Here is a 17357-nt window from a genome sequence, read left to right as displayed (position 1 = left end):
CACGCAGAAGGGCTGTAATGTCTGAACTAATTATAACCTTAAATAACTGACATTGTACGAATTAATGTGACTACTCAGAGCTATGAAATTTTGATCACTAAACGAAGATATGTATTCCATTATATCTTTGACAATGAGACAAAATCTTTCTCCCTAATGCTATTACAAAATTTATTTAAAAAGAATATATTAATTACATTCCGTAAACACACAATGCATTTTAATGACTCACAGTACATACAGGTCAGTCTAACGTGTTCTAAGATCATTCTGAAGTGTACAGAGGAAATACACTGCAACGGCCCATTTAGAGCTGGTACCCACCCAGAAGTAGTAGTCGACTTGCTGATGGGGATTGTGTAACACACCGACCCTACTCGGAGATTGTAGACGGCGCACACATCTTTTGGTAAAGCGAATGGATAAAAAGTTTCTACTTAAATCATTTCAGTTTCCGGAAGATTCTGTTTGTTGCTACAAAAACGGTACTGAAAGAAACGTAGAAAAGTTACATTCACTAACAGACGACAAACTATTCGATTATATTGCACGGGAAGAAAACTTAAGGGAGACCCGGGGTAGAAACAGACAAAAATTCCGATTTTACTTCATTTCATGAATCATACGATGCATTATATATTTGGATGAAAAATTTTGCTGTTGGTTGGATCTTCTTTTCCTTGTGCAGTTGCATTTTCAGTTTACCTCATCAAAAATTGCATTAACCTATTTGGCGGGTCTTACTACCGGAGCTGTTGTCCTTAGCAGTGTGTTGTTATCATCGTTTTATAATGGTAAGTTGACTGTGCATTGTGATTTATTCTCGAAGAACCCTCGTTCTAGGATTTTTGCCTATCGCAGCAAACAGGGTATATGAGTGTTATTCACATAAATAATGACAAAATGAAGATGAACCTTTAAGATGCCTTCCAAAGGTTGCAGATCGTACTGCAAATATATGGTCCGTGTGTTTCAGTACAAGTTACTTAGCCATGTACGAGTAACTAACACAAATTCCGTGCGAATGCATCCCAGTGCTTCAAAACAGAATGATGAAATCAGTGATTGAGAAGAGCACACTGTAGAAAATGACACAGAAGCCGCTATAATTGTAAAATGTTCTAGGTGAAATAATGAATTCTTCTTTCGCTGTGGCGTATTACCACTGTAATGTATCTGCAAAGAAATATACGCCCCATCTACGTACTGCCTATCTGTGTATCTTGTGGGATGAAAACACTAAAATTAAGGTCCAGTGATTAATTATATTTATAATGTGAAGCAACAGTTACCTATAAGTTAATGAGAGGCTAGCAGGAAATTCCGGGTAGTATACAGCGAAAGGGCGGAGAAGAAACGACAGGAGTAAAAGCTCACTGAAACTGCAGCTAGCAATAAAATCATACCGGCTAGATGGAGAAGAATGATTTTACTTGGTAACACTTGTGATAGAGATGACCAATAGTAAGGAACAAGACTTCTAATCACGTAACTACAAAAATATGAAATTTCATATGAAAATATTAATTGCTTTTGTTTGTTTGTACTTTCCCACTGGAAACGCCCTGTTTTCTCATAAAGTACGGCCAGTATTATTCAGAAGCTCTCACAGGTTCCTTTACAACCATTTACACAGTCTCTCATTGATATCTATCCAGCCTTGGTTATTTTATATAAATTAACATTTTCAAAATTTTTAGGAAGATAGAATCATTGGGTAAAGTGCTATGAAACCTTTCGCATTAATCCAAAACTTTCTGTTATAGTTCAGTGAAAAAACGACAGCACAGTTAACAAATATGGTGGATATACCAAATCACTGTTTTTTAGAGCCTTTGAGATAATGGGTCTAGAACTTAATTGAACAGGAACGAGACAGATCCCCGTCCTCCTTCTACTATATGAAACTTTATTGTACTACCCGTTTAATTTTGGTATCTCATATCGGGGATATGTCATACTATTACGCTCGACAGAGAGATTGGAGATTGCCCTTTTTCTCTGGATCACTAGGAAGTGGTTTTCTCTGCATCAGTCTGCCCCTTCAGATAACAGGATATGATTTTACACCATCCTCCTCCAATTGGTTTTGTCCCTGAAGATCTACATCTTCTTCAATCATCAAGAGGTCTTACAGTTGCTGTATTCCCAGGGACCTTCTGAGTACTACGTGCTCGACTGGAGAAGGTCTCTCAGCTACTCGTACCTGTTACCAGATAAATACATCCATGGTTTGATCTCTTTTACTTCCTGCAGACAAAAACGGCAGAGTTGCTTTTCAATGTTTTTAAAGTTAATTAGACAAATAACCAATTGCTAATTATGTTTCTGTTGTGAACCGTAAACCACAAATCACACATGGTAATTGCTTAATTTTCCACTAGCTTCATCACACAATACTATCTTCAGGCAACAAGGTGAAACAAGTGAAACAGAGAAGATAACATGCGTTGTCATAGATGTACTGGCGTATCTGTCTGCAATACAAACACTGGACACATTGGCAGCTGGTATAACGAAAGCGATGGCAATCTGAATTATGTTTATGTGATACTTCAACTGTTGTTTTTTATTGTTGTAGTCTTCAATCAGAAGACTGGTTTGATGCAGCTCTCCATGCTATTCTATCCTGTGCATGTCTCATCATCTCCGAAAAACTAATGCAACTGGCATCCTTCTGAATCTGGTTATTGTATTCATCTCTTGGTTTCCCTCTACAATTTTTACCGTCTACATTTCTCTTCAATACTACACTGACGATCTCTTGATGTCTCAGAATGTGTCCTGTCAACCGATCCATTTTTCTAGTCAGATTGTATCTACCCTTTCTTTTCTCCCCAATTCTTCAGCACCTTCTAATTATTTACGTTATTTACCTAATAATCTTCTACATCCTCTGTAGCATCACATTACAAAAGGTGCTATTCTCTTTTGTCTGAACTGCTTATTTTTCACATTTACTTCCATACATAACTACGCTACATAGAAGAACTCACAGAAATGACTTCCTAACAGTTAAATCTACACTCCTGGAAATTGAAATAAGAACACCGTGAATTCATTGTCCCAGGAAGGGGAAACTTTATTGACACATTCCTGGGGTCAGATACATCACATGATCACACTGACAGAACCACAGGCACATAGACACAGGCAACAGAGCATGCACAATGTCGGCACTAGTACAGTGTATAGCCACCTTTCGCAGCAATGCAGGCTGCTATTCTCCCATGGAGACGATCGTAGAGATGCTGGATGTAGTCCTGTGGAACGGCTTGCCATGCCATTTCCACCTGGCGCCTCAGTTGGACCAGCGTTCGTGCTGGAGGTGCAGACCGCGTGAGACGACGCTTCATCCAATCCCAAACATGCTCAATGGGGGACAGATCCGGAGATCTTGCTGGCCAGGGTAGTAGACTTACACCTTCTAGAGCACGTTGGGTGGCACGGGATACATGCGGACGTGCATTGTCCTGTTGGAACAGCAAGTTCCCTTGCCGGTCTAGGAATGGTAGAACGATGGGTTCGATGACGGTTTGGATGTACCGTGCACTATTCAGTGTCCCCTCGACGATCACCAGTGGTGTACGGCCAGTGTAGGAGATCGCTCCCCACACCATGATGCCGGGTGTTGGCCCTGTGTGCCTTGGTCGTATGCAGTCCTGATTGTGGCGCTCACCTGCACGGCGCCAAACACGCATACGACCATCATTGGCACCAAGGCAGAAGCGACTCTCATCGCTGAAGACGACACGTCTCCATTCGTCCCTCCATTCACGCCTGTCGCGACACCACTGGAGGCGGGCTGCACGATGTTGGGGCGTGAGCGGAAGACGGCCTAACGGTGTGCGGGACCGTAGCCCAGCTTCATGGAGACGGTTGCGAATGGTCCTCGCCGATACCCCAGGAGCAACAGTGTCCCTAATTTGCTGGGAAGTGGCGGTGTGGTCCCCTACGGCACTGCGTAGGATCCTACGGTCTTGGCGTGCATCCGTGCGTCGCTGCGGTCCGGTCCCAGGTCGACGGGCACGTGCACCTTCCGCCGACCACTGGCGACAACATCGATGTACTGTGGAGACCTCACGCCCCACGTGTTGAGCAATTCGGCGGTACGTCCACCCGGCTTCCCGCATGCCCACTATACGCCCTCGCTCAAAGTCCGTCAACTGCACGTACGGTTCACGTCCACGCTGTCGCGGCATGCTACCAGTGTTAAAGACTGCGATGGAGCTCCGTCTGCCACGGCAAACTGGCTGACACTGACGGCGGCGGTGCACAAATGCTGCGCAGCTAGCGCCATTCGACGGCCAACACCGCGGTTCCTGGTGTGTCCGCTGTGCCGTGCGTGTGATCATTGCTTGTACAGCCCTCTCGCAGTGTCCGGAGCAAGTATGGTGGGTCAGACACACCGGTGTCAATGTGTTTTTTTCCATTTCCAGGAGTGTATATTCCATGTTAACAAATTTCTCTTCTTAAGAAATGCTTTCCTTGCAAATCCCAGTCTACATTTTATGTCTTCTCTACTTCGGCCGTCATCATTTGTTTTGTTACCCAAACAGCAAAACCTATCTACTACCTTGAGTGTTTAATTTCCTAACTTAAGTCCCTCAGCATCACTTTATTTAGATTACATTCCATTTCTGTGTTTTCCTTTTGTTGATATTCATCTTATAGCCTCCTTTCCAGGCCTTTCCATTCCATTCAGCTCCTCTTCAAAGTCCTTTGCTGTCTCTGACAGAAACATGTCATTGGTAAACCTCAAAGATTTTATTTCTTCTCCCTCAATTTCAATTCCTACTCCTAATTTTTCTTTTGTTTCCTTTATTGCTTGCTCAATGTTCACATCGATTAAGACAGACTAAAACCTCATCTCACTCTCTATCCTTTCATGGCCCCCCTCCCCTCCATCCCGTGCATGATTCTTACAACTGGCGTTTGCATGTTGTAAATCATTCTAAACAGCCTTGCGTTCCCCTATTTTCCCCTACCACCTTAAAAATTTGAAAGAGACAGTTCTAGTCAACAATGAAAAAAATCTTTCTCTACGTCTACGAATAATATAAACATAGGTTTAGCTTTCCTTAACCTATCTTCTAAGATGAGTCGTAAGGTCAGTAGTGATTACTTCGCCTGTTCCTAGACTTCTCCGGAATCCAAACTGATCTTACCCAAGGTCAGTTTCTGCCAGTTTTTGCACTCTCCCGTAAAGAATTTGTGTTAGTATTTTGTAACGATGTCTTACTAAACTGTGAGTTTGACTATATTCATAGCTGTCAGCACCTGATTTCCTTGGAATTGGAATTATTATATTCTTCTTGATGTGCACGTGTATTTCACCAATCTCACACGTCTTGTGGTGAGGTGGAAGAGTTTAGTTACGGACGGGTCTCGTAAGGATGTCAATAGTTTTGATGGAATATCGTCTACTCCCGGGGACTTGTTTCGACTTAGGTCTTTCAGTACTCTGCCAAATTCTTCTTACAGTGCTATATCTGCCATCTCAAGTGCATCTACGTCCTCCGCCATTTCTATAACATTGCCTTCAAGTTCATCTCCCTTCTACAGACCTTCTACATACTACGTCCACCTTTCAGCTTTCCCTCCTTTTCTTAGGATTGAGCTCTTGTTATTCAAAAAGCTGCTTCTCTCTACTCCAAAGGCCTCTTTAATTTTCCTGTAGGTGGCATCTATCACTCCCCTAGTGGTATATGTATCTAAATCCTTACATTAGTCCTCTAGCGATTCCTGCTTGGTCATTTTGTGCATCCTGTCAGTTTCACTTTTTGGCCATTTCTGCTTCCTTCCGCCTGCTTCATTTGCTGCATATTTATATTTGCCCCTTTCATCAGTTAAATTCAGTATCTTCCGTGTTATACAAGGACATCTACTAAGCTTTGTCTCTTCATTTATTTGACCCTGTGCTTCCTTTTTTATTTCATATCTTAAAGCTACCAGTTCGTCTTCTAATGTGTTGTTTTCTACTGTTCTCATCAACTGAAGGGCTTATTTCAATAGTGGTACAATTCCATTACCTTCACTTTGTTACCTATAATGCTTCTGAAATTAATGATCCAAACAAACAGAAAGAAAGGTTCATCTCGAGCGAGAAGCGATATGCTTGAATATTTCTGGTATCTCAACAGAAAATTTTTCAGCGTTCATTTAACTTTAGGACTCTGTATCTCAAAATGAACAAAAATGGAGTTACACCACTACTGAAATAAGCCCTCCAACTGCTCTCGTGATGAAATGCTTAGAACCTCAACTTCTTTCAACTTATCCAGCTCCCATCTCCATAATTTCCATCGTTTTGGCTATTTTTTGACTTTTAATCAGCAGTTCATAGCCAATAATCTGTGGTCAGATTCCACATCTGCCACTAGAAATGTCTTGCAATTTAAAATTAGGTTCCGAAATCTTTGTCTTGCCATTATATAATAAATGTGAAACCTTCTAGTTTATCCATGTCTCTTACACGGATACAACCTCCTTCCACGATTGTTGAAACAAGTGTTAACGATGAATGAACCATGCCCTGTGGAAATTCTACGTGATGGCTTCTCCTTTCATTCTTTTCCGCAAGTCCACATTCACCTACTATTTTTACTACTTTTCCTTTCCCTACTATAGAATTCCAATCTTCCACCATAATTAAATTTTCGTCTGGCGTAACTATTCGAATCATTTCTTATATCGCTTCTGACATTTCTTCAAACTCTTCATCGTCTTCGTTGCCAGTTGGCATATAAACTGTTTCCACTGAGCTGAGAATGGGTTTAATGTATATTTTGGCTACGATAATGCCTTCACTATTTTGTTGATAGCAGCTAACTCACATTCTTATTTCCTTACACATTATTAAACCTACTCTTGCAATACCCCGATTTGATATTGTATTAATAAACCTGTAATCACCTGACCAGACATCCTGTTCTTTCTGTGCCGAACTTCAGTAAGTCCAACGATATCTAGCTTCATCCTATCCATTTCCCTTTTTGAATTTTCTAACGTGCCTACCCGACTAAGGGATGCTATATTCAGCGCTATAATCCGTAGAACGCCAGTTTTGTTTCTCCTCATGACAACATGCTCCCTGTCCACAGATCGAAATGCGGGACCTTTTTTTCCTGCGGAATATTTTACCCAAGAGGATGCTATCATTATTTAATCATACAGTAGAGTAGCATTCCCTCGGGAAAAATTAAGGTTGTAATTTCCCCATGCTTTTCGCAGTACCAGCAAAGCAAGGCAGTTTTGATTGATGTTACAAGGCGAGATCAGTCAATCATCCAGACTGTTTCCCCAGAAACTGCTGAAAAGCATGCTGCCCTTCTTCATGAACCTCTCGGTTGTTTGGCGTCTCGAGGGATTTCCCTCCTTTGTGTTTGCCGCTACGGTATCACTCCCTGTATTGCGGAGGCACACAACGCACCCTCCACCAATGGAAAGTTCCGTAGTTGATGCAGGGGGGCGGGTTCCACAGTTGAATGTACAGTAAAACAGCTTCAGTTTTATTTGCATTTTGCACTAATAAGAATTACATTTATAAGCGAAACATATCAACCCCGCCGAAAATATATCAGAAGGAACATAATTTCTGTTGTTTACTCTTAATCATTGCAATCATCGTCCTAATCAAAAGTTAAGCTTTACCTCTTACTACGATCCACTGATCAAACTTTCTGGTCATTGCTTCAAATTTACTGTCTTTCAGTAGTGTGTTACACGTTTCGTTTGGGAAGCGATAGTCTTCTATTTGTGAACGTGTCGATTGAAAATTTACCCATAGTATTCAAACCAGTCACTGACGGTAAACATATTCAGTTCTTCTTCTGCGTTATTATTTAATATCCGCTCAGGTCTTGATTCGTAAACTCTTTTGAAAAAACTTCGTTTCTGTCGTCTGGGAAGTCCTTTCATTCTTGGCTTTTGTCACGAAATGTCTTCAACGAAAAATTTGCGTTAAAACGGCAAATGTTTTATTTATGTTTTCTTCAGTATGTTTTAAATTAGATGACCGATTATAATAGTCACTGTTCGCTCGCTTTTAAAACGTTTGCCTTTTTCTGTATTTTAACAATATTATGGTAACAGCGAGTAACATCACATCCGAGATATTTAAAATATATTACGAATTCTGCAATAATATTGACTAATGTCATTTTTATATACTAATATCTTCTTTTCATTATTTTCTTGGTTTTCGTTAGATATAGCCTTGGCGAGAGCAGAATAAATGATCTTCATTTATTATTTTCAGGATAGTTACTATGTACTATGAGTGGCATTCAAAAGAAAACGTGCGAAACAACATTGTGAATATAACTGAAGTCTTAACTCAAAAGTTATCAGCAAAGCAGCCGGCCGCGGTGGTCTAGCGGTTCTAGGCGCTCAGTTCGGAACCGCGCGACTGCTACGGTCGCAGGTTCGAATTCTGCCTTAGGCATGGATGTATGTGATGTCCTTAGGTTAGTTAGGTTTAAGTAGTTCTAAGTTCTAGGGGACTGATGACCACAGATGTTAGGTCCCATAGTGCTCAGAGCCATTTCAACCATTTTTTTAATCAGCAAAGACCAGAGCACAACTGTCTCACTGTTTCCGAAACGAATGATTCCGTATTCCCAAAACCCCTGTCGCTGTGGCAGGATCAGGTCCTCCACAGTGGCCTTCAGTTCGTCGCCCGAATTGGAGCGCTTCATTTAGAGATTTTAGCGGGTTAGACAGAGCGCAACCTGTCTGGGCTGTAGACCGAATGCTAAAGCTGCTCCCACTTGAAGTTGGCTATTACACTTTGTGTGGTCTTCAAGACGTGTCGGCGCGCGTTACAGTGGACCACAATCACTCCTTCCGTGAGCAACCCAGGCCGTTTGCTCCTGATGGGCTTTCGTAGGCTGAATGTCTCATAGCACGTGCTGTTAATGATTTTTCTGTGCTCGCGGGCTTTAATGAGTATCAGATCTCGAACGTCGAAAAAGACGGCGGGAATCACCTGCCTGCTGAGGGCACTGCTTTAAATTTTTCAAGCTAAGAAGACGACACTACTTTTGTGTCCCTAGATGTCCCGTACCTTATCTCAAAGAGGCAAATGCAGTTTTAAAGCGTTTGGGTTATTATAACGTGTAGTTCATTTTGATTCGATCACTCCTTATATTAGTAAGCTAATCTAGGCGTGACTATGTACGGGTTGTTGCTCAATACCTTCAAATGCTTGATTCCTGCATTAACACAAAAATATCCTAAACAAATTTCGAAAATAACAGTAGTTGGGTGGTTTGCGTTATAAATTAGCAGCACCACTTGTCAACATCAGTGTTGTCGTTGTTATGGTCTTCAGTCCTGAGACTGGTTTGACGCAGCTCTCCGTGCTACTCTATCCTGTGGAAGTTTCTTCATCTCCCAGTACTTACTGCAACCTACATCCTTCCGAATCTGCTTTGTGTATTCATCTCTTGATCTCCCTCTACGATTTTTACCCTTCACGCTACCCTCCAATGCTAAACTGGTTATCCCCTGATGCCTCAGAACATGTCTTACCAACCAGTCCCTTCTTCTTGTCAAGTTGTGCCATAAGCTCCTCTTCTCCCAAATTCTATTCAATACCTCCTCATTAGTTATGTGATCTACCCATCTAATCTTCAGCATTGTTCTGTAGGACCACATTTCGAAAGCTTCTATTCACTTGTTGTCCTAAATATTTATCGTCCATGTTTCACTTCCATACATGGCTACACTCCATACAAATACTTTCAGAAACGACTTCCTGACACTTAAATCTATACTCGATGTTAGCCGGTTGAAGTGGCCGAGTGGTCAAAGGCGCTACAGTCTGGAACCGCACGACCGCTACGGTCGCAGGTTCGAATCCTGCCTCGGGCATGGATGTGTGTGATGTCCTTAGGTTAGTTAGGTTTAAGTAGTTCTAAGTTCTAGGGAACTGATGACCTCAGCAGTTAAGTCGCATAGTGCTCAGAGCCATTTGAACCATATTTATACTCGATGTTAACAAATTTCGCTTCTTCAGAAACGCTTTCCTTGCCATTGCTAGTCTACATTTTATATCCTCTCTACTTCGACCATCATCAGTTATTTTTCTCCCAAAATAGCAAAACTCCTTCACTACTTTAAGTGTCTCATTTCCTAATCTAATTCGCTCAGCATCAGCCAATTTAATTCGACTACATTCCATGATCCTCGTTTTGCTTTTGTTGATGTTCATCTTATATCCTCCTTTCAAGACACTGTCCATTCCGTTCAACTGCTCTTCCAAGTCCTTTGCTGTCTCTGACAGAATTACAATGTCATCGGCGAAGCTCAAAGTTTTTATTTCTTCTCCATTGATTTCAATACCTACTCCGAATTTTTCTTTTGTTTCCTTTACTGCTTGCTCAATATACAGATTGAATAACATTGGGGAGAGACTACAACTCTGCCTCACTCCATTCCCAACCACTGCTTCCCTTTCATGTCCAGTAAATCGGTAAAACATGAAATAGCTGCGGCCGGAAAGAGATCGTGCAAGAACGAGGTCTATGATGACTAAGAGAATCGTTCAACGTGACAAAAGTGCTACCCTTCCAAAAATTTCTGCAGGTTTCAATGCTGGGCCATCAACAAATTTCAGCGTGGGAACCATTCAACGAAACATCATTGATCTGGGCTTTCGGAACCGAAGGCCAACTCGTGTACCCTTGATGACTGCACGACGAATAGCTTTACGCGTCCTCTGGGCCCGTCAACACCGGCACTGGACTGTTGATGACTGTCAATATGTTGCCTGGTTGGACGAGTCTCGTTTCAAATTGTATCGAGCGGATGGACATGTACGAGTATGGAGGCAACATCATGAATCAATGGATCCTGCTTGTCAGCAGTGGACTGTTCAAGTTGGTAGAGGCTCTGTAATGCTGTGGGGCGTATGCAGTTGGAGTGATATGAGACCCCTGGTGCGTCTAGATACGACTCTGACAGGTAAGACATACGTAACCATCCTGTCTGATCACCTGTATCCATTCATGTCCATTGTGCCTTATGACGGACTTGGGCAGTTCCAGCAGGACAATGCGACACCCCACACGTCCATAATTGCTCCAGAGTGGCTCCAGGAACAATCTCGTGAGTTTAAACACTTCTGCTGACCACCCTACACGACATTAGACAAATGTACCAATTTATTTGGCTCTTCAGTGTATATCAGATATCAGTATTATAAAATCAGAGATATAAATGTCTTTGAGTAAATCAGTTCCGAACAACAGACAAGTTTATTATTGTCTTCTACTCATAGTTTCAAAGCGTCCTGAAGCACCCTGCCCTCCCACCTGCAACTGTCCTCAGCCCGTCTGTCCTATTTGTTGTTCAGCAGCTCACAAGTGTAGATACGAAACAAATAATTGGGCTTGGACTGGAAGATACACACAGACACTGTACCTTGATCTTGCGCAGCTGGCGCCGGCCCTTGTACCAGGTGATGACGGCGGGCGGCCGCGAACCGGCGGCCTCGCAGCTCACGTGGTAGCGGCGGCCCGCCTCCAGCGCGCCCTGCGGCTGGCTCAGCCACACTTCCAGCGGCGGCACTACGCAACCCAACACACCATTGCACGTACCGTCCTCCACAACACTGCAGTTTACAATGCATTCTATGCTATATATAATTAAGAAAAGACCTTAGGTAACGAGAGAGCTGCGGCAGCCGCTGCCAGCTATTAATACAGCACTGCACGAGGAATAACAGAAAAAAATACTGAGTGACAATCGTAACATTTAACACAGAAGTATTCTGGGATCATAATACTTTGAGACATCTCTGCATTTGTTACTAACCAATCAGGTATCCTTTTCCATGAACTTCTTTACGTTTCTGTACTTTATAACTAGTTCAAATTACACCAAATTTAAATTTTCTTACATCTAAGAACTTTGCGCCATCAATTATAATAAAGAAGAGGAAGATCAGTTTTTTGTAACGAATGTAAAATTTACGGAATACTTATGTACAGTGAAACATTATTTAACTCTTAAAAGAGCACAACTGAAAGAGCACAAGTATTTCCTAACATGTCAGTAATTACGTTGTCTCGGAAGGTTATCTCTACATTCACAAGACTACCTTGAACTTTAGATCATAACAATAACTCTCACTTACGCGACGTTGTTAGTCAAAATGATAGAATTTTCTAGCAGAACGTAAAAATATAAGTTACTACCTATTAAGTATTTAGTTGTATACAACCTAAACTTGGTACAAAGATATAGTGAATGAAATAGGTGGAATAAAATCACAACAATATTCATAAAGGTGCTTCCCATCTCTCGCAGGGAAACCATATTTTCTTGACTATCGTATGGAGGTTTTGGATAACCTTTGAGACCTGTTCAGTAGATTGCACTTTAATATAAACAGCCTCCAGCGCAATTAATTTCCTATATTTGCCAATGAAATTACTTTCTTAACCTGTTTTTAGGAAAATATTGTTTCATTATGTTTATATAATAAAACTACAGTAGAAACGATGCCCTTAGCAGTTAGTACCTTGTGACAAAACAGGCATTTGCGCTTGCAGGAGCACGATCAGCAGAAAACTGAAGTTGCCTCCGTCTGGAGATGCACTCATACGTCAAATAAGTAAAAACCCACTGGCAGTAACAAAATCATAACTATCAAGGTCGTGAGGTATGGAACACATCAAATAAAATTTAAGTAACATTATAACATCTTACATAGCGTTCGCTTTTCTAGAGATATTTCTTGCCAAATAGCCAGAATTCTTGAGACGTATGAAACCCGTACGAGTTCCTTAACAGTAAAACAATAGAGCAGACACTTCCACACGTAAGAAAATTACGAATAAACTTGAAGCTGAAACACGTCGACAGCAGATTTACTTCACGCAGACAAGGAGGAGCTTTCACATTAGGTATAATAGATAACAATAAGTATTTTGACGTCAAAACTGAAAATTCGTAAGTAAAACTGACCATCAAGAAAGATTCTGTGTAACAGAAGTAACTCACGCTTACCATTCTTCACATCGAATTTATACATTTACAACTTTTCTGAATTTGTAAATATGCTGAGAGGTAGTACTGAACTGAAAGAACGGAAACTACTTACGTAACAGTTCTTTAAGAAAAGAGCGTTTCTCTTGCAAATTGCGCTACAATTTTATTCCTCTTTCCTCACTCCCTATTTGATTGACTAATGAGAAGTTGTATAAACCAAAAGAATTACCACTGAGTCGCCATGATGATTAATTGGGCGCACCACGTATTTGCGACTGTCAGACATTGCAGTCGAATGTATGGTGGGCAAGACTCTTGACATCAGCGATTCTCAGGGTGTCCGACACGTGAGACACAGTGTGTCCGACGTCACCAAGGCCCCCGTGCCAAGTGTGTAACGTGATTATTTCGATCTGGTTAAGACTGTCGGTAGCAGACACTTACTGTTGGCAGTGTGTTCAAGACTGAACTGGCTACGTAGTACTGGACATTGAATCAGCAGACAGATTAGACACTCGCGAATTCACGACTGAAACGCCACGCAGAACTACGCAATGACGTACAGAACCTGTCGCTCAATTAAACACGTCTGTCCATCACATATTTTTCGTAACAGAGATGTTACAGACACAGACACTGCTGTCTCGAGCACTACATATGAACGGCAGTCGCATCCTGTCTCCAGTGTCCAGGTAGTTCAGTCTTACTCGCTCCCATGCCGGTGAGCTCTCACTGATTGTTACTCAAAAGGCGCAAGGCCCTTTCCATGGGGCTAAGGAAACATGGAAGGCACCTAGGTCATAATGCACTGCAAGGCGCAGAGGTAGCACCACGAGCCTGCACACACCGCAACGTCGTGGCCCATGCGCATCTACAATCAGTTCCACATGTAGTGTACGCCATAATATTAAATATAACGTCCGCAGCGACATCTCTGGCTGTGGTCTCGAATCTGTACTCAATGCGCTTTTGCACAGTGAACAGATAAACTGTGTGGGAGTTGAATATTTTGTTTTGTCGGTTGCTGTTTTCGCTTTGAGCACTCCTTTACAGCCAACTTAAAGGCTGAGAAAACGTGCAATATTTATCAAAAATGTCTTCTGGCGATCTTTATGAAGCTATTTAATGCGAACGGGGCAAACTGGGTGCTTTAAGAGGATAATGATCCGAAAAATCGCAGTCGTCTCTCTACAGTGTGGAAACATGACTATGGGGTGTCCACGATGGATTGGCCTGCAATATTTCCGGTTGCAAATCCGATCGGAAATGTTTGGTCGCATATTAAGATGAAGCTTAAAGGAAAACCAATATATACTTTGAAGCAGCTGTCATATAAAATGAGGACGATATGGTGATCGTTACCAACAGAACGAGCAGAAAATCTTGTGAAAAGCATGCCAAAACGATGCCTGGCTATAATCGATAATGGCGGCAATTGGATTAACTACTAGATAACTGTGCCATTAGTAATAACTTTTATTTTCTTGGAACGTATAGTTACAATAGTGTCTTTTATTTCATACGGATAACAGCGCACACTTTGTCGTGGAACTGACTGTATGTGAGTTGCGCATGTCTATGTGTGTCGCGGTAGTGGCTGTGTCTTTAGGTGTCGGTCATGGCCGGCAGCTTTTGCCAAGCTGTACGAAGATTATTCGTCGTCTCTGTCGCACACCACAGTCGAGTGAGCAGAAAGTGTATCAGTAAGTAGTGCTCTACCCGGCGGTTGGATGACGAGAAATAACGGGAAAAGCTACAGCACCAGTTGTAATATATAGTTTGTTTCAACAGTGAAAGAAAAATCTGAAGAGCCATCTTCTCCTTTCTTCTATTACTTTACACTTAAAACGTTTTTAACACCCTGCGTTTCCTTTAACTAATTTAGTTATCTTCGTGACTCATTGTAATTAATTTGGTTGTTTACGAAACAAAAGTCGAAGACGTTTCCTTTTGATGGCAGCTTGCAAATTCCTCAAGAGATTACAGTGCCCGTCTGGGAGGGAAGTAGTGAACGAGAAAAAATCACTCATACTCCCAAAAGATGATTGCTGTAACTTTCCATATCTAATGTGTGATCTTCGGGTCTTTTTAGACCCATTTGCCACGTGTTTTCTACAGCATGACCTGACGTTTTGTCTCAGGAGTCGAACGATGGACCCAGCTTCGTCCTCAGTGATAAGCTATTTGGACTGCAGATCTCAATCTCTCTGATGTTTTAGCAGAAAGATTCTGGCCAAATCCATCAGTTGCTGCTTGTGGACATCACGCAGCCAACATGACACGCTATCTTGCACCGGCTTTTCTGTAATGAAGAGAGTCTCTCAGGACCTTTGCAGTCGATGAGCGTCTAATAGCAGGCCTAGGAGGTAGCAGCATTACGGAGTTGTCAGTAGTAACGCGACGCTCTTTCTCGACAATATTGTGAACATCAATGACGGCATCATCACCTGTCTCTGTAGTCGGCCTCTGTGCGCGCTGTTCGTCATGCACATCTTGGCCTCCTCCACAAACTGTACACACCAACGTCGAACCATTTTAATGGTAGTACAGCCATCCTCACAGACAGAGGTTAACTCCTAATGGATCTCGACAGCGGATAACTAATGCCAAAGCGCTGCTCAGAAGTGGTAACTCCATGTTAACTGTCAGCGTATTAGGAAGATGCTGTGGTATGTGCCGTAAGATGATATGAGCATCATCAGCGCTTACCTGTCGAACTCGCCATCCCTCACATGCCACGGCCACAATTTAATTGGAAGGAATCTTAAAGGTTCATTTTGGACTACATTCAAGCCTAAATAGTTTGCAGATGTCTCGTCATTCATGTGTGTTTAATAAACGGAAGTCTTCTGTAGACGAGATACACCTCCTAAACCTGTTCAAGCGATGGTTATTGATAAACACGTGGCTACATGTGCACGTGACATGACGTCGTACGGAAATATAGGCGATGAAGGTTTACTGGAACTTTTTCAGACGTTAGTCGAAGCTGGGGCGACTTAGGGAAAAGTGCCGAAAAGGCTATCATACCTCAATCCACAAGTGTGTCACGGGATAAAGCAGAAAGTGCTAAATGGCTAAGGTATGTAATTGTGCCTGAGGAATAGCTCATACACAGTCCAGACACATTAATATGACCACCTGTCAAAAACCTGAATAACCATCTTTTGGAGCATATAAGAGAAGGAAAACAGGGATGTGGGACCGTACCGACTTAAGTTCTGTGGCCAGCAGCTCTAGGTTTCTTTGTTGACGATCCATGGCACGAACAGCCCGACCGATCTGGTCCCACAGTTTCTTGATTAGGTTTAAATCCAGGGAGTCTGGATTCCAGAGGGGTACGGTAAAAGCAACCTGGTGCTCTTCGAACCACTCACGTCACCGGGAGCCGTCCGGCATGTAGCATCGTACTGCTCGTACATATCATCGTGCGAGAAAAAAAAAAAAAACGTACTGTATGTAGGGGTGGACATGGTCCTCAAGGGTAGATGCATACACGTTTGATCCACTGTGCGTATCAGAATGACGAGATCACAAAGGGAATGTCACAAAAACATTCTCGAGATCATAACTCTCCCACCTCCAGCCTGTACCCTTACGGCTATTGCTGCAAGTTCATACATGCCAACGGCCGTCTGTCCGATCAGAAATAAACATAATTCGTCTGAAAATGCCACCTATCACCACTCAGTGGGCGTCCAGCTGTGGCACTGGCGTGTAAATTCTAGTCTGAACAGTAGTCTTCAAAGGAGCATGAAACAGGCGCCTACTGTAGAAGCCCATATGCAGCAACGATCGCTGGACTGTCATTGAGAAAAGACGCTGTTGGTAGCCCCTTCGTTCATCTGGGCGGTAAGTTGCTTAACAGTTATATGATTATTCACCCACACAAGTCTCTCCAAAAGATGTTCAACCTTGTCATATATGGCCGGGTGGTGAAACACAGTTGCCTCGGGGCTGGTTTTGGATAGCGCTGTTTTGCCATGCAAGGCATACTTTAACGACGTCAGCACGCAAACAATTAACAAACTTAGCCGTTTCGGAAATGAGTTCTGGCCGGAAAAGTCAATAATCATGCCCTTTTGGTCTTCAAATAAATCGCTTCGTTTCTGTATTACGGCTACGACTGCACTGTTTCTCCCTCCTCCTCCCCCTTCCCCCCATCACCACTACCCGACACACATTGTATACCCTCCACCGGTAGTCCTGCAACCCGCCATCTGTGACGGCTGCTGCACGTTGACGTCGAACATAGTCTGCGATCACGTTAATGTGCTTAGACCGTGTATAAGAGGTGATAAATGCTTAGCAGCTCCAGACATGTGGACGTTTAATGCAAAAAAGACCCATTATCTAAC

General features: G+C 42.4%; 1 protein-coding gene across 1 annotated transcript in view; it reads right to left on the bottom strand.

Moving 5' to 3' along the window:
• LOC124625460 (nephrin-like) overlaps positions 1-17357 on the bottom strand; it is a 548360-nt gene that overhangs the window by 139409 nt on the left and 391594 nt on the right. The window contains exon 6 of the mRNA XM_047149172.1: positions 11428-11573. Coding sequence (XP_047005128.1) covers positions 11428-11573 — 146 coding nt within the window. The remainder of the gene's footprint in view (positions 1-11427; positions 11574-17357) is intronic.

Source organism: Schistocerca americana, chromosome 1 (genome assembly GCF_021461395.2).
Source record: "Schistocerca americana isolate TAMUIC-IGC-003095 chromosome 1, iqSchAmer2.1, whole genome shotgun sequence".
Taxonomy (NCBI): Eukaryota; Metazoa; Arthropoda; class Insecta; order Orthoptera; family Acrididae; genus Schistocerca; species Schistocerca americana.
Note: the sequence above shows the minus strand (reverse complement) of the source record. Positions and strands in the feature narration are given on the sequence as shown.